The sequence below is a fragment of the Megalops cyprinoides genome, chromosome 7 (genome assembly GCF_013368585.1).
Source record: "Megalops cyprinoides isolate fMegCyp1 chromosome 7, fMegCyp1.pri, whole genome shotgun sequence".
Lineage (NCBI taxonomy): Eukaryota > Metazoa > Chordata > Actinopteri > Elopiformes > Megalopidae > Megalops > Megalops cyprinoides.
The window spans coordinates 26,898,445-26,917,388 of record NC_050589.1 but is presented as its reverse complement, the minus strand read 5'-3'; the positions used below and the strand labels follow the sequence as shown (position 1 = coordinate 26,917,388).

Here is an 18,944-nt window from a genome sequence, read left to right as displayed (position 1 = left end):
AACATTTTTTCTGAGATGCTGATGAAATGAATCCTGTAGCTTTAGCACATCTGAGAACCTGTGTCTTTGGAATGATTCTTCATATGTCTGTGAAATGGATGCAGACAACCTTCCTTTGTGACATCACTGTTGTCGGTCACCTGCAATCTGAGTCTTTGTGAGTGCTTTACATGTCCGTTGTAGATAAACACGGTGCTGTATCTGTCATTTCCTCAAAGGACACCCTTGAGCACACAAAGATAGAGTGAAGGCAAATTATTTCATACAGCTGTTGACATTTTCATGGTCTTTCGTTTACCTACAGTGTTGACTGATCTAGGTGGAAGATATTTCCTGGTGCTACAAACACAGGCTTGTCAAACATTGTGTAAATGTGATTTTTTTTCCTCAGATATTTCTGAACATCACATAAAAAACATATCCGATAAATGCAGAAAAGGGCCATTGAGTTCTCTGTCCCTCTGTCTGCAGTCCTGAATAATGTCTTTTCATGGGCAATATATGTGTGATGCTTACAGCTAGCTTTCAGATCATGTGAATGTCATTTCAGTGTGTGTGTGTGGGGATGTTGTAAAAGTCTAGTGCATGTCAGAAACACCAAATACCATGCATCTGTCATAATACAGGTTGGGTCACTAGTAAATAAGTAGAAATTATATATATATATAAATATATCAATCAACACAAAAGTGTTTTTTATAGGCTAGCTAGTTCAGTGAACTTTCTGTTGTTCACTTAACACTTTAACAACATTCTTAGATGAAATTTGAGTTTAGATTTATTTCAGTCTTTACAGTTTAATTCCAACTCATGGTTTCATCCCTCATTCACTATCAAGATGAAAATCAATCAATTTTTTCCTTGCTTTCTGTAGCTGGCTGTTTCTTGACGAACATTGACCATGTCAGAGATAAGTAATATTCAGTTCTTTAGTGCGGTAATGTGCAGTTCCTTAGTGCTGTGTGTGGGTTGATCCACAGGAAGCGCCAGTGAGCAGGACGCAGTCCGGATGGCAGGCGCTTGGGGCGTGGGCTGTACTGGATGTTCTCTCTAGGAGCCCAACGGGGGGGCCACACTTCACCTGGAGACATTCCACAGGTGAGAATGCACAGCTAGCTGAGTTTAACCACCTCTCAGATTCTCAGGGCTGTAGCCCTGAACAGAATGAGCCCCTCGAGAGTATAGTAAGAGCTGTCACATATGATGCTACATGCAAAGCCATTGTGTTACTTTACTTTGTGTGAATTAACTGTACCGTTTGTGTCACTCAACCTATCAGAGCACTGCAAGGCAATCTGTTAGTCAAGCATCACAGCGTTGTTTTGGCCAAAAATGTCTGAAAGATGTTGGCTGCACACTCAGTCATGACTCCTTGCCAACAGTTTTTGTACTGTCATTCAGATAGGAATCAAACTGATCTTGTTAAGACTGAATATTATTTTTAAAAGCAGCAATTATTGATAAAACAATTTCAACAGCCAGAAGGAACAATGCTCAAGCTGTCATTACGAACTAAAATGTTTCTGCTTATTAGGCCAGATTTATATTGGGGTGATGAAAGATGCAACACAAATTGAATTTGTAAGGAGAAATAGAAAATTAACCATGCTTCTATGAAGAAAGAAATTTTGACTAAAACACAGAACATTAAAGAAACAGAACGTAACATAGACAGCTATCTCACAGTGACACATGGGTAAGACAAGTGGAGTGTCCATCAAATGGGAAAAAGTGTCTCAGTGGGACAGCATAAATGCATATAGCAAAAGAGGGATATCTCTCTTAGCCTAACAAAGTACTAATGTCAACCTAAAAGGCATTGCAAACAGAAGATTCAGCTGCAATTTCAGTGGTAATGTTTTGTGTAATTTTTCTATTGTTTTTGGTTTCTAAGTAGTCACGCATGCTCTCTTACATTGTAGGCCAATGCAATTGTGTAAACAAAAGAGGAAACTGAAAACTCCAGCACAGAGGAGCGTTTCCTCTGCCATTTGGGCATTAACTATCATTTTGCCAGGAAAAAAAAGCTTCTAAGAGTTAGCAATGCGCTTCATGGGAGGTGGCCCCTCATGGAAAGGTCAATTGTTTTTTCAAGAGTAACCAATCTGCACTTATGGTCATTTATACAGCTTCTTTGACTTGGAGCAAATGTTCAGAGGGTTTGCATGACTCAAGTTGACAGAGGCATTATGCTTTTCAAATGTAATGCTGTAGTTGCACTCAGCAAAATATCATTCTCTATTCTGGCTAACTCAGCCAAAAAAAAAAAAAAAAACACTATTTGAAAAAAATCAACTATTTGAAAGACAATATTAGCATTATATTAGCAGATCTGTCTATGAAACAAGATGGACTTTAGAAGTTTACTTTAGTACTTGATAATCATTTCAGAAGGTTTCTGGTATTCAAGCTGCAAAGCCTTGATTCCTGCCATAAATTTAGGTTCCTGCTAATGCAAACAGCATCCATGATGTCTGCCCAGCGGCAGATGGAGTGCACAGAGGAGTCGATGCGGTTTCTGAAAGGGTGTGTGTGTAGGTAGGATGTCATATCACAGCTGGGAGGAGATCGGCAGACATGTTTTGTAGGCATGTACTTTGATGTATGTGGACTGCCATTTCCACCAAGCCAATGAATGCGGAGCACGTCTCAGCATGCCAAGAAATTACGAAACAAGCCCTCTCGGCCCTCTCTCTTTCAGTGCAGTGTCTGTCTCCAAGGCAATGAAGTCAACACAGCCCCCCGGTTCTCAGAGTATAAGGAACTGCAGATAATCAACTGTCTTTCAGAAGGGGACAAAACAGCTTTCTGTTCCCGGCGCTGTTCTTTCCCTCTATGCATGAACATTTTTCCCCTTTTTCTTCTCATCCAGTTTCAGCTTTCCAGGTTGTTTCATCAGTTTATATCAATTGACAGAGCAATTAATATGATTTCCGTAACTGAACTTCTTTTATAGGCAGACTGGGAGGAAAACTGCATAATAATAATGTCTGGTTCAAACTATTCAAGTAATTCCGCCATGCAATGATTAATATTTGCCAAAAGTATTTATATACCATACAGAGAGAGACTGAGCTGATCCCGTTAAAACCAGACATTATATTTAAGTATAATTGCCCCTATAGTTATTGACTTTTACTAATACAATCCAGTAAAAAAAAGAATGTGTCTAGATGTATCCATATAAGTTAAAAACAAATATTCTCATTGATAGTTGTGGATATAAATCAGGGTTACTCAAGTTCACAACTAAAAACTTAGCTGTCTACAAAGATAACCATTCTGACAATGTCTTGTCTATTTTGGCCATTATAGGCATTGGGAGCAAGTGAAGACAAGAACTGCAAAACAGTGTAAAAATTATGGGACCCAGAGAATTTTAATTGCTCAGATTCAACAAAACTAGATGACAACCTGTAATATTTTAGGTTATATGGTATATTATGTAATACTCTAAACAAAGTGTTTAGATTTCCTGATACAAATCTAAATCAAAACTGAAAAATACCACATATATTCTTTATTGTTCCTGATGTCAATAAATTTCTTTCTGTCAAAGATGTAGCAGTGAGAGTTGGAGATTTGTCAGTATCAACTGTAGTGACCAGTGAGAAATTACACAAATTACAAGCTTTACTACTCTTGGCTACTTTATAGTTTGGGACCAATGTAAGCAATATTTTGCCCCAAAGAAAACAAACAGTTCAAGGGACACATTTTCTACTTCTAAGTTATTATTCTGTTTTTGTCAAACTCCAAGTTCACTGAAAGGGTGGAAGTTTGGACGTTTACCTGACTTACTCTCTGACTCTGTAAAAACACAAAACCAATCTTTAAAAATCAGTCATAAAAACGCCACAAGCAGTGGACATGCTATTATTGTTATTAGAGAACGGGAGTAAAGTCATTTTCCACTTCAAAGTACTGCAGGAAGGTACAGCTCCATACAGCACTGGGGTGCCTTATTCAATTCAATTTTAGTGCAGGTAATCAACTAGTCAACAGAATAGCTAGTCAACAGAATAATGTAAATTTACATTCATGTTTTGTTACTTACAACTTACAAAGTAAGGGTGTACAAGACCATCTAATGAAATCACATGAGCAATAGTTCATACAAAACAATCACACCATATCTGAACCGGAAATGATGAATTAACTAGTGCCATTGTGAAAACACAGCTGCTGGAAGTTGGAGAAATGAGGTGATACCCATACAGGTGTGTTCTGCTTTACCCTTACCTACTCTGAGAGGAGTGATGTGTGCTAAAGATCCTTTCTCCTTTGGCAGGACGTGTGCCCATGAGGTCGTCGACGCTGGGCTTGCTCTTCCTGATCAGTGTCCAGGCTGTAGCCAACATGCGAGGAGGTGCCCCGCCCCAGGAGGGGGCCGGGGGGGACACAGTGACACGCTCAAGGACACGGGCGGGGCCTGTGAGCTCCACCCCCGATCAGCAGCAGCAGCAGCAGCAGGACTCTCACTCTCATTCCATCCCCACCGTGGACCCCAAACTCTTCCAGAAGCGCCGCTACCGCTCGCCCCGCGTGCTCTTCAGCGTCCTGCCTCCTGACGCGGATGAGGGCCCAGCCCGGGGCCCGGGGTCGAGGGTTAGGCGGAGGGCCAGCCAGCCCCTGCACCGCGGGGAGTACTCCGTCTGCGACAGCATCAGCAACTGGGTGGGCAATAAGACCAAGGCGACGGACATTTCGGGCAACGAGGTGACGGTGCTGCCCGACGTCAACATCAACAACGTGGTGAAGAAGCAGTTCTTCTTCGAGACCACGTGCCGCAGCTCCAAGTCCAGCTCCTCAGGCTGCCGGGGCATCGACAGCCGGCACTGGAACTCGTACTGCACCAACACGCACACCTACGTGCGGGCGCTCACCTCTTTCAAGAACCTGGTGGCGTTCCGCCTCATCCGCATCAACGCCGCCTGCGTGTGCGTGCTCAGTCGCAAGTCCTGGAGGCACTGACCTCCTCCCCCCACACCCTGCCCCCACCAACCCCACCATCAGCCCTCCCTACGAAGAGCCACTACAGCCTCGCTGCCAACAAACTGACCCCGACACCTCCCTCCCTCTCCACCCTAACCCCCACCCTACCTCACTCTGTAAATTATTGGTCGTTTTAAGTTATGAGGACTGCATGTCATATTTATAGTTTATACAGTCAAAAAACTAAATCTATATTATATAAATATATATAAATATACAAAAAGAAACCAAGCTTTTGTTGTGTTGTTGTTGATATTGTTATTTATTAAACACTTCAGTGCAAGCCTAGAGTACAGTTGTCCTTTCTAAACTGAGCTGAAAAGCCTTTTGTTTGTCACAGTGCTTTTGGACAGGAGAGGAAGTGATGTTTGTCATGGTAACAGGGCAGAGTTGCATCATGGGAAGTGTCTCCAATACAGCTGTTAACCTAACGCATCTGCATTTAAGCCACTGTAAAGAATTGCCTATGTATTCTCTGTCCTTAAATACGTAACCACAGCAAAATGGCACTACTAAAAACTATTTGATTTGAAAACATGAGAGAGAGACTACTGACCATTTCATAGGTAAGAAACAACATACCAACACTGATAACACTTTTGGAGCTCCTCTACATTCCTGAAGGTGTCTTACAGGATGTGGGTTCTGTCAGGAAAGAAAAAAGAATACTTACATTGTATGTGTTATGTGGGTAAAGATTTGCATTTGTTACATAGCAGTACTCTTTGAATTACAAAGTTGAAAGAATGTATTACTGCCCTGGCAATCAGCAATTCAAACCACACACACACACACACACACACACAAATATAAGTAAATTACGGTTCAGAGTTCATACAAAATTCCAAGAGAAGCCACAACAAAGACTTCATAGTCATCTTCAACAATGTGAAAAGCCCAAACATTATTAAACTGTGAACCTGCTGAGTTTCTGCATGTTTAGAAAAGGCTGGTAAGACAATCCTCTGTCCTTTCTCTGACCTCACCTAGAGTGCCGATCATGGATCACTGTTGTGGGCACTGCTTGTTAAGACTGTCTCTACACACGTAAGAGGCGATTCAAAAATAGTCTTCCTAAATATTTATGAGCGAGGCACAAAGCGGTTAAATAAAACACTGGGCCATTAAATCAAAGGCTATCTGGAATCTCCCCAGTTATTTTCATACTAATTACGTAGCCTGGTTAAAGAGTAAACATTTAGCAGCTTGGACAAAGATGGGGATTATCACAGCACTCTGCCAACTGTGTGGAATATATTAAGGGACTGTCCTATACGCAGAGCAGCGGCCAGCAGGCCCTCTCCAGAAAAACATACAACGGGCAGGAGACGGATTGCCATGCTGGCCGGACTCCTGCATGCTTCGCCCCCCATTAAGCTGATTTGTAAACGGAGCCAGGGAGGCGTGTCAAAGGTCAGGTGCACGCAGGGGTAATGAGGTCGAGTCCAACATCTGGAATCAGAGGGTTGAGTTCGAGGGGGTCATGGTGCTCAGGAATGCATGAACTCAGCCTTTGTAGGAACACCTCATCATCACAGGGCACCTGATCAGCGGATGTTTGGCTGGCCTGATTGCGCCCCTCAGGCGCAGACAGGGTTAAGATACCAGGCTTTCTCGCTATTGCAATGATCCTCCTTTGGTTCCCTCCCAGATTCTTTTCTTGAAAAGACTCAAATGTAATGCTCTGGAACAGGAAAGAAAGAGAATATCTGTTTGATAACATGGACACAAGAAGCTCATCGGGTCAGTGCATGTGCAGGATCCATTTACATTTACATTGATATTTATTCATTTGGCAGACACTTTTATCCACTTTTATGCCTTACAAGTGAGGCAGAGTACCACACAAGCAAAAAGCCATATAAGCAGTCATTAATATCAGAAGTGCTGTATGACCAGGTTTCAGTAGTTGGCCAGACAAGGTACAAGCTGAAGTGTGGAAGTTCATTCCACCATCAAGGGACAACTGCAGAGAAAGTTCTGGATAGTGAGGGATCCACAGCAAGAGAAATTCACTTTTTTTTCCATTACTTCATGTTCCAGCAGATGCGTTTCGCTTCACAGGCTCTGTGCCAGGCAGCGCAGTGTGTGGAATTAAGCAGCGTTAGCGCGGTGGCAAGTGCAGCCATTTGGAGGGATCCAGCACTCTCATTTTCTCAAGGGTGGAGCGCACGGCTCTGCTGGGACCTGCCCATAGAGTCGCTCCGCTATCAACCGACTTTCACTGGGGCATTCATCTGCTCGACGTCATGTGCGTCACGCATTCCAGGAATGGCTGTCACACGGCAGAGCGGTTTGACCTGTGGGGAATCCGCCACGCAGGTACGGTGTCAGACGGAAAGATCCACGGAAGCTCAAAATGATACGATTCAAATATGCTATAATGGCATGAACTTGCTCTACAAGTAAATGAGCACTGCTATACTGACATTTTCTTGCTTCAAGAGCATACAAGTACTGGTATATTGGCATTAGCTTGCCCTATGAGTATACAAGCACTGCTATATTGGCATTAGCTTTCCCTATGAGTATACAAGCACTGCTACATTGGCATTAACTTGCTTGACATGTCTTTCTGACCCAGCTCTTTTCTGAAAAGTTAACATTGTTATTTTCTGAAGTGCTTATCAGTACTAATTTACAAGTAAATGAACAGAAAAGGGATGAAAAAAGGCTCACATATGAGATGCACACATGTTCTTTTTTCACTGTTTGTGTTTATTTGATGAGCGTGTTTCCTCTGGGCCCGTGGCTGGAAATCAGTCTGCACAGGGCTCCGTTTGCCTGTTATTATCGTCATGCAGCCAGCTCACAGAGCACGAGGGGCAGAAAGATGTCATTAATTACATGTTTTCAAGAAAAAAACCTCACAGCTTGTTTGTGCAGCTCTCCGGGGAGCTGATCATCAAAGCAGAAAAAAAAAACACTTGCACTGAAAAACTAGGGCAGCAATCGAGGGCTTCACAGAAGTTCCAAAGGCCTTTGAGTGTGCTAATTTCCAGAGAACAGTCATGTTTTTTGTTTATTTTTTTTTTTTAATGCGAGCAAAAGTCATTCTCAGTGCTATCCTACACCTGCCTCTGAGGCACAGTTTATGGTGGGGTCTCACACAATAGAGGAAAGAGCAGGGCGTCACGTACAGACACCACCTCTCAGAAGCGAGAGTTCTTTCATCATGAACGCCCCTGGGGCAGACAGAGAGGGAGTGGAGCTGCAGACTTTAGAGGCCCTCTGGTCTAACCACCAATCCATGCACACAACCGGAGAATATCAAAAAGTGCTTCCCAAAACACAATTGCACAGTGAACTCACTTGAAGAAAGGGAGGTGGAAAACCTGTGTCCAGGAGACCGGTGAAGAGAGGGTTCAGGGCAGGGTTTTATCTTCCATTGATAAGTATTAAGCTAATTTACAGAAGATTGATACAAGTGCAGTGAACAGCACATCACACTGTTGGAACAAATCTTTTCTCCCACCTCATCTATCTGTTACAGTATAACAAGAAGAGGTTGATCACAATCACTGGTGAACTTAATAACACTTAACACAGAACTGTAATGTTTTCTTTTAGGTAGAATTTTCATACAATTTGTGTATAATACCCTCAGTACATCACCAGACCTTAAACCCCCACACAAGCTCTCAGCATGCTGCAGTCTCTGGTTGTCTCATCCAGTCTGTTTTTTTTTTTCCTTCCCTCTGCTTAAAAATGAAGCTGATGCCACTGTCAAAGGTCAATGTCAAACATGTCACACATCAATGTCAAAGTGAACATAACCTAACAGACGGAAGGAATGTATGTACATGGAAATCCATTCCAAGTCATATAAGGCAACATAACAAGGAGCTGTAGAAATGGGGTAAGAAAACAAAGGATACAACACAGTAACATAAATCTTAAATATAAAAAATATTAAAAATCCAATCGTGAACATCAGTGTTCTGACTTGTGGATTCACCAGTTGAGATGCCATGTGGCTGTGTGGAGGAATCCAAGCAAGCACAAAGAGGTGTGATTAAAATTGCATTCTTTGTATGCATCTGACAAGCAACAATGACCTCACTGATATGTATATATACCCACTATGTTTGAGCAACATTGCCCTCTAGTGGTAAGATTTCTCACATATTTCCTCCCAGCCGTTTGCTAGAAATAGTTGTACTATGGCACTGAGAATTTCTGTTGACCCCTGGGGGCCTGAAATGTTCTGGTTAAAATAACAAATTTTGCTGCTGGATATAAGGTGCTATCCGAGTGTGAGAGGATTAGGAATCACACAGCATTGGATTACAGGGAAAAATGAGGTAAATGCCAAAGTGAAGCCTGCGATCTGTTAGCCTTGCATGCAGGAGCTTGTTGTGTTAAAGGTATGGGATAATGTATCTCCATGACACATAACCATGCAGTAGTTTGTGAATAACAGAAGACAGTCAAGTCAGAGTAGTCTACTTAACACCTTCAATATCTTTAATACCTCTTTTTTATTTCTTCCATCAGCCATAGGCCTAGTATATACCAATGAATTGGTAGCTGGTCCATTGTGGGAGGGGCAGGTTGTTTGGGGTGGGGGTCTTTTATTCCCCTCTGCACATTGTATTGTGTTGATAAAAATGAAATAAATTGTCAATCACAAAAAAAGAAAACAGCCAGGCAGGACAACAGGTAAGCATGGGTACTTGGATGCATGGTGTATTTAAGGTAATCATGGTTAATTACAATCACTACACAGACACAAATCCAAAAATAAAGTACACTGCCCCTGGTACTGTGAAAAATATTCAGATATTCATCTCAGAGTTCTCTACTACTCTCTCTTGATAGACAAGGAAATAGCAGATCCTGAAATTATTATTATTACTACTACTATTATTGTTTCATTACTCTGCCTTTATGTTTTTCCCTTGTTATCAAATTACTTTAAAAAGTTGAAAACTGAAAAAGAAAATCTGTAAGCAAATTATTTTAAAAGGCATTTACAGAAATTCCTTCCTTCATTGCACCCTTGAAATCAGACGAAAAATGGTTGTGTCTACTTACAGGAAAGGAACTAATTTTTTGATTAATGCTGCCATCTAGTGTCAAAAAGAGTTTAAATCTGAACGTCAACACAGGAATTGTCCACACACATGCATCTACTGAATTTATTGATGCATAATTTCAAACTGCACAGAGGAATAGCCAGGAGAATGTGTGGAGTGCTCAGTGGGTTATATATAATGTGAGCTATAAACGTGAGACAAAAATTCCTGACGTGCAGCTTGCATAAAATTGCAAAATCCAAAGTTTTCTCTTAACTAATTACAAATTACAATGTTGACAGTATGGCGGGAAATTTTGCAGCAGCATTTTCAATTGGATCTTCCTATTAGTAACCGCTGCCACCCACTCTTGTTAAAATGTAAATATGGAGATAATTCCTTAAGTAGAAACTTCATATACCAAAAACGCTGTCTATGTTGATCATATTGCAGTCCAGTGTCAGCTACGCATATCGTCACAACACACCAGCTTTGACAGAACTGCAATCCAGCAACAGGAGGCCTTGAGTAACCAACGCATTATTGTCACAATGCCTTTTCAGCACCTCGGGGCATCTTGGGAACCGTCACCCCCTCCATCACCTGACACCAGTGGGGTTGCTAAGTTATCCTTGCTCAGTTGCTAGGTAACCTCTGCCATGGTGTGAGAGCACAGGTCTGTGTATGTATGGAAGCATCAAGCTGCTGGGGAAGGCCACATGGCGTTTCCCACGAACACATTGAGAGATCTACAGCCTTAGCTTATGGAAAGAAATGCAGTCTTGGCAGGGGATGACAGGATCACAGCACTCCTGTGAACCCCGCTGAAATCCAGCCCCATTACATCAACTTCGCAAACTGCCCATCTATAACAGCAGACAACGCACAGAAGAGACGTAAGGGCGGATAGGGAAACAAGGGGTGGAGCCAACAATTCTTTGAATAGTTACTCACTGTTTTCTCCAGGAGGGATGCAACAGTTCAACAGTGCACCACTTGCGATTGAATAATCACTACAACAAAAAAACACACATTGATTACCCACTTGGCGAAAAGATAAAACCCACATGGGCCTAGAAGCTCCAAATTTCTTCCATTTCTTCCAAATCATCTACAGTATATAACAAAATGTAACCACTCCAATCAACACCACAATCCATGGATAGACTGAGAGTGGTCAAAATGCAGAGAAGTCTCAATAAATAATCTTCCGCTCCTCAGCAAGACCATCACATTAACGCCATAACTGCTGTAGAATGCTGTGTTTCTACAACTCTGACAGCTTGATGGAAAATTTAAAAAAGACAAATTACAATATGGCACCCTACAAATACAATCCAATCTAGTTCAGCCCTGACTTTCTGATCAACAAAGCACCACTGATACTCAGCTCAGCACTCAAATTCTTTCACCATTCATATTCAGCACATGGAAACAAACACCTTTACATCTCATTTCAATAGTAATGGCCTTCTCACCACACATGCAGTATCTTCAGTTGAGAAATTAAGTCCAACCAAAAATCAATATAATCAACAATACCCTTCAACTACCTCCACTAATTGAAAGAAAAAACAATTGATAAACTATAAGGAACCATTCTCTAAACTATATAAACTTTCCACAAGAGATTTTATTATATCTCTACCAATCGACAAATGGGAAAATTACCTTGTAGTCTCCACCAATACTAACTTCTGGACACAAATCTGTGGGAACACCTTCTCAGTGACTAACAATATTACAACACAACTGATTCAATATAAGATAAACCACAGAGAACATACTATCCAGCACAGCATGTTTAAAATGGGATTCACAGATGCCGACACACGCTCTCACAACACACTGAACACACCAGACGACTATTTCTATGCCATCTGTTTAACATCTCTGGCAGGATGTTGCTAACACAATATCTTACTGGATTGCAGCTACCAAATATCTCCTTCTCTCCTTCTGAGAGATGGATGGGATGTGTACTGAGGATATACAGTACCTTGGTACATAGCCCATCCATCAGATGACTGTATAGCACAAAGTGTTGGGTATTATTACCCTTTATTTTCTTCTGTGTGCTGGGCATGTAAAATTTGTAACCCCACATAAAACTGTAAATAAAGTCCTCTGAAGAGGGGTGGCGGTGATGATGAATAAGCATTTTAAGACTTTGCAGCATATTTTAATGCTGGTTATATCTGTATTCACATCAAGGAGGTTTGGTATCATGGATTATTGTTACTATAAATATACGCTATATAATATAACTATAAATATTACGATGTTTTACTTACATAAACATCACGTACCACTCTAAAAGAGCTATATTTTTCTTTCAGCAAAACATAGCTCTTTCAGAGTAGTATGTGGTGTAAAACTTGGTAAGATTTATAGTTCTATATGAGAATGAGTAATGGACCAGTATTCTCTGCTTGTGAAGTCCTTTCTTATTAAAAGCTAATGTTCAGCAAAGCCTAAGTAAAAGAATAACTGCATTGTCAAAGCGGATGGCTAAACACAATCATTCTGAACTGTGAGCAAATGGCCGAGTCCACTTCAGTGAGGGTAAAGTCGTGTGAAGTAATTTAGCTGAGAAGCAAGCTTTTATGAAAGGGTAAGACTGAGGGCCTTTGTTGAGAAGGCATTAGCCCTCTATCACAGTACACTCTGTGTACGCACTCCTCCGCTCTGAAGGACCCACTCCGCCGCAGATGTGTCTTTGCACATTGCAGTTCGCCTGTACCACGGGGGTCACGTACATGGACACTGGCGTCATTGTGAAACCCCTCTCCAAGGAGAACAAGTGCTGTTAAGGAGACAATATTTTCAGCAGCACTGTCTCCTTGCACAAACAACACGGCCTTTGAGAGCTCAGAGGACGATGTAAGGTCATGCAGGGCTACGGCACAATTTGTAACATACACCTTATGCACCACCACAACAAGCTACTGAAAGGCACTGTTCTGTCCCAGGAGGCCAGAAATATACAAGTTACATCAGATGTGAGTTCATTTAGAGGACTAATTGTAGCCATCTGTATATGTCCTTGATGGAAACTGTAAGCATTTTCTTCTCACTTATCTAAAAATGTTCAACATAGAAATGACATTTTGAAAGATGGTAGCTTTGCCAACCAGTAGATGGGGCTATTTTCTCATAACGACACTGGCCGGTACTATATATTAGGCAGAGCTATGCTCAAGCTTACAAGTATTTTTCTTTTTTTTTTTTTTTTTGCTTGTTTAAAGAGAATTACACTTGCATTATTTCAGTTACTTGAAGATCTACCAGCAGAATGTAATGAGATTTCCCTAATTTCAATTTCAAAGGTAGTCAAGGCCAAGATTAATGTTAATACAGTGGTGTGCACACATTACAAAGGATCATTTGTTTAAGCATTAGATACTTACAGCACAATACCCAAACATGTTTATGTGAGCTGTACAGTGCAGAGAACACACTGAGGTGCTTTACAGATTATGAATGGAATGCCACCAGATGATGGAGCAGAGGCTAATGAGAGGTAATTTGCATTTCATATTTTGTATTTTTTGCTGTTTCCTCTTAGATTATATACCAGTAACTTCTTAAAAGATAATTAACAACACTCACAGCAAATCTTCACACTCTCATGCCTGATACGCACACACACACACACACACACACACACACACACACACACACACACACACACACACACTATTTGCTAGTGATAACCACACCCTTGGAAAAGGAACTCAAGTCATTTGCATAGGAGTATAGAATGAGGGATTTCAATGCAGGGAGAATACAGGACTGCAGTGGCTCATATACTGGCAGAAGATAAAGGTTCAGTCAATCCAAACATACACGACATAAATGTACAAACAGTGTAAACAACTTTACTGAAACAATGATATTTATGGAGCAGACGTCAAAAGGACGTTTGCTCAGAGAGACTCATTGTGGACTGCACGCATTCACTCATTGGTTAATGAATCGTCATTAATCCCTGTGATGTAAATGCAGTAATATTGGCAAAATAACACAGTGCAAACTGAAACTACAGTCTAATGTCCTGCACAGCCTACAACCACCAGAGAATAATGTCAACAACTCTGATCATTGCAGAACAGTATAATAGGAAGAAAATGATAAACATTAACACTAATTAAACACTAACCTTATGCCAGCCAGGTTTCCCAGGTGAAAAAATGACACAAAAAGACATACATTTCTAATGTGAGGGTCAAATTGAACATCCATAATAACTCCAAAGTAGAGCCCACAAACTCTCCCAAGGGAGTGTATGGACATAAAATAGCACCAGGCTGAGGTAAGCACTGATCCTTGTTGTGAAGTTTCCACTGTCTCCTGCCACCAGGATGTCACTGGTAACTGGCTGCATTCTTTACCTCAGATTGTGGGTATGTGTGGCATTGTGCACTACTCAGCTCACACTTTCTGTTATCCATTCAACACATCCGTAATTCGGAAATCAATCCAGATATCAGGCCACAGATCCGAGATTTAATGGTGGTTGTAAAAGAAATGACACCCATGTTATATACCATATGTACATTTTGTTCTTGAATTTTATACCCAGATGCATTGGTTTAAACTGTATTTTTCCTGAGTTCTACACTGACCAACAGTAAACAGATTACGAAGCTTTTGTTTACAGTGGAGGATAATCTGTCTTGGGCAAACGCTGGCTGTGTCTGGCCCAGGGGCTTGCTATGCAGCAAGGCTGTCTTATGTTTGCTGATGACTCAGTAGGCTGGCCAGCCAATTAACAAACCTGTAATTTAAGAGAGGGGATTCGGCAGCGTGCCATTAAGTACGAGCTGCACAAACAAAGCCTAATTCAGATAACCATGTCCTGGACACTGATAATGAAGTGCAAGGTGAACTGAGACACATTCCTGAACTAAGACTATTCCTGCACTTATATGCTTGGAAGAGCAATGTTGAAAGGAAAATAAGTAGACAACTGTTAGTGCCTCTATGAGCACACGTTTCTACCAATTGTTAACCTGGTCAAAGGTTAAAGGTGTATTTTGTGTTATTTTTCACTATAAGCTTAGGTTTGATCTCAATGAAATTTTTTACACTGTCAAAATTTGGCCATATTGGATTTTGTTGATGAATCATGTGACCCTTAACAGTCTGGATTTTCTAGCTGTCTGTAGTAGTAGACTGTGGGCAATAATAAAAAGTGCTTAGGCTTGTTTGATGCTTGGTCCCATAAAAACTGCAACTGGGGTAAAATGGAAAACAGATCAGCAGCAGTGAAATGTGAATGGTTGGTTTGGCTGGCTTAACAACAAAGCTTTGACATGCAGATTGCAGTGCCGCTTCTGTAGGGGTGTCATGGGGTTGAAGGGGCTGGGAGTGGGGGGTGGGGCTAGGCACAGGTTGGCAGTATGGTCGGCTGTCTGAAAAAGGCTACCCTGGCCTTTGAAAAATCTTTTGAAAAAGGGAACGCTGGCAGCTTTCACCAATGTGAATTCAGAATGATTCCCAGATATTCTAAGCAGAACAATCTTTACTTGCTCCAATATTCAAACTACATCTCAGCCATGAGGATGACCATTGACTGACCCACTGCAGTTTCCTTCAATAAAATTAAAAAAAATAAAATCATGCAAGATGCTGTCAGTGCAATCGCATATGTGTATTTCTATTTGCTTGTTGTGTTGTACCAAGTGCACAGGGGCTGATCGGGGTCAGGGGTCCTCTGTTCTGCAGGTAGACTCATTTGAGCCCTGTCTGTATTTTGCATAAACTATGTGATCCTCTATGTCCATAACAAACAGCAAAATTTGATAAAAGATTCCACTCACAAAGAGCATGGTGTTCAGAAGTGACCTCTTACAGTATGAAGGCCTTTGAAAGAAAAGGAAAAGGGAGAGTGACACATGACTGCCCTAAAGGTCTGAATCAAAACAGAGAATGAAAGAAATAACCGCCTCCTGGTTTCAGGTAAAGACTTAAGATTAATCTTATCTTCAACAACAGAATACACATTCAAAGCCTTCACTGATGTCTTTGAAATAGCAGCAAGGGGAAATGCACATCGTCATGGACATTGTTTTACCCATGAAAAGCATTCCAATTCAAGGCTTCCACCAGTGAAGCAAATGTGCTACCTGGGATGAGTTTGATGTAAATGATCCAACTTCTCATCGAGTGGACAGTAACCGATCCTGAACTTGTATTTCTGATCCTCACTCTTTTAACACCACTCTTAACTGACAAAAACATTGTCTTTTCAATCATCCCAGCGGGCCAGCAATAGCTTATCTTCAGATTGCTCAAGTTCCCATTGCAAAGCAGCTCATCTTTATCGCTGAACAACATTTTTATGAACTTATTATTATTACTAGCATTACAATTTTATCAGTTTTAGTGTTTTCAAGGCCATCATAAAGATAAGTGAGAAAACATGTAGTTAGACTGAATAATGTGATTGTCATTTATTATTATTATTATTATTATTATTATTATGAAAAAATACATCTTATGATGAATACATTTTGTCACGGATGAGAAGATACCCCTGCACACACCATGCCAATATGCAACACCTTAGAAGTTGAGAAGAGACCGTCATTGCAATAAAAAGTATCATAATTATATATATTTTTAATTGGTGCTTGGTTTCCTTTTGTATGCAGTGGTTGTATCTACACAAAACATGATAACATGTCACTGGTTTTGCTTGGAAGAGCTGCTGGAGAAAAAAGACTTAATAAAGTGAATAAACTGATGACATAATCATTCTAAAATGAACACTTCAACAAAAAATGTGGAAGCAAATAGAAACTGCCAGAACATGACATCTCTAAATCCATCGGCCTTTGATATTCCCCCAAATACTGAGTAGAAAACATATACATTGTTTATATATTGAATACACAGAGTATTTTCAAGAATTTTAATCACATAGCCAATTCAATGGAAGAAACTTCAGGTTTATCTTATGCATTTCTCATATGTATAATTATCAGGTTTCACTCCAGAATTTTAATACAAGCAATACACAATGCCTGTTCATTGTTAATCAGATAACAGCACACAGCTGTTGTGAATGTGTAACTCTACTGGCATGGAAATGTGTCTAAATGAAATAAGCATAGCGGTATAAAAGATAAAAGCCCTTTCAGAAAAGATAATGTTTTTAGGCAGATGCAGTAAACCCCCCCCACACAGGGTAAGAGGTATAATTTACAATGTCCCAACAGATTAAATGAAATGTTAAAAAATGAAAACACTGCAATTTAAAGGCAATTACAAGTGACACTATTTTGATTTTTTGATATAAGAAAAAAAAATATTCTGTACAATATCACTTGTGGCCTCAGTCCCCAGCAACTGAATATGAAGTGGCTGATCCTCCTAATAGAGCAATGTTTTCCATGCTCTATGCTTCCTTGCAGTAAGGAAGTAAAACATGGATGACCACAAGTTTATGAAGGGCATCCATCATTTTCCAGGCCTTTGACCAGTGGTGAACAGGTCATCATATTTTCACACAGTGTTCTGTCCTTCACAAAATAAAGCATTCTAAACAAAACAGCTGAATAACGATGGCTTTTTGAGTAATTTGATTTCACTTGATTTATTGGGTCATATCATCCCCACCACTTTGAAATAGATTGTTTGGGGGAAATGCCACAGGACTTCAAATTCATATTGTTACCCATCTAGCTTCAAACCTGCGCTAAACAAATCTACTTAATAACATCGCTACTGTCATTTGTTAGTGTGATTACAGTACACTGTAGCACAAGTGCACCTTTGTTTTGATGAAATTGTTGATCCCTACAGGTGGGGGACCCGCAGGGAGTTCCAAGGGAAATACGTGCCGAAATAATCACCAGTGCGTTTCAATGGAGCGCCGCAGATTAGCACACAGAGACAAAAGACGAGAATCACTGCGCAAGTTCGCATGAACGACCAAAGCGTATTTTGATGTCATACGGAGCTGAGCTCAGTGTTTCCAGTTGAGTGTGATTATCTTTTCGCATTTGGCCTGCCTTGTTTCCCATCTAATTTACAAGAGCGTTTGGCAGAGCACGCTGTACTTCAGTAATTGCGCTTTCTGCTGAAACATTGATTTCACATGATAACAACTCGCTATTATCCAGTTGCTCTGGTTTACCACGATGATGACAAAAATAGTTCTTTCACACACAGTCATTGATTAATGGCGATTAAAGTGTTTCATAATGCTTAAAGATCTTTCACTGCTCTAATGCATGGAACTGCTGCACTCGAGGTTCTCCAGAGCCTGTCACTAAGATACCGAATGCGTGCTCAATTGGAAACACGCATCCACTAAAAGCTTGAACTAAAATACTTATTTTACTAAAATAAATAAATTTTAAAAAACTATCAGGTTGTTCAGTATATGCATAATTTTTTAAAATGACATTGACATGGTATTGTGAAGTTCACGAGTCACACAAAAGTCATCCTGAAGGCAACCTACCAAAAAGGACAGGGAAACTTTCATTTTGACTGCTGGGAAATTCAATGGCAACTTTGCCAGGTGTGTGCAGGTGTACCATTACGTCTACCATCAACGTGCATGGAGCTGTATCATATGCAAACATTCTTTAAACAGCAGGACTCCTGCTAGCCCAAAGACACTGCCGTTGTGGAGGGGAATAGATGAAGTCTCTGTATATTACGTCACGTGCCTTGTCTGAGCTGGGTGTGTCCTCTGTCCTCAAACTACAGGAAAGCACTGGCCCATCCAATGGGTCAATATCAAATACTTAAAATACCAATGCCACTTGAAAGCTGCCTTTGACTTTGGGTGGGATCCAGTCCTACCTTGATTAACGAAAAAGCAGGCCCCCAAAGTGAAATGTATATGAATGTAAATGTATATGTATATGAAATGAAGTGTATACAAAATATATTTCTAAACCAAACAGATCT

General features: G+C 40.7%; 1 protein-coding gene across 1 annotated transcript; it reads left to right on the top strand.

The window, feature by feature from the left end:
• The first annotated feature begins 1,086 nt into the window (after positions 1-1,086).
• ngfa (nerve growth factor a (beta polypeptide)) lies at positions 1,087-4,993 on the top strand. The gene is made up of 2 exons (XM_036534453.1): positions 1,087-1,098; positions 4,292-4,993. The coding sequence occupies exon 2, from the start codon at positions 4,303-4,305 to the stop codon at positions 4,972-4,974; it is 672 nt and encodes a 223-aa protein (XP_036390346.1). The 5' UTR covers positions 1,087-1,098; positions 4,292-4,302; the 3' UTR covers positions 4,975-4,993.
• Positions 4,994-18,944: the final 13,951 nt, after the last annotated feature.

Bases quoted from the DNA above. Each gene is read 5' to 3' on its own strand.
- ngfa (XM_036534453.1), top strand. From the start codon at position 4,303: ATGAGGTCGTCGACGCTGGGCTTGCTCTTCCTGATCAGTGTCCAGGCT.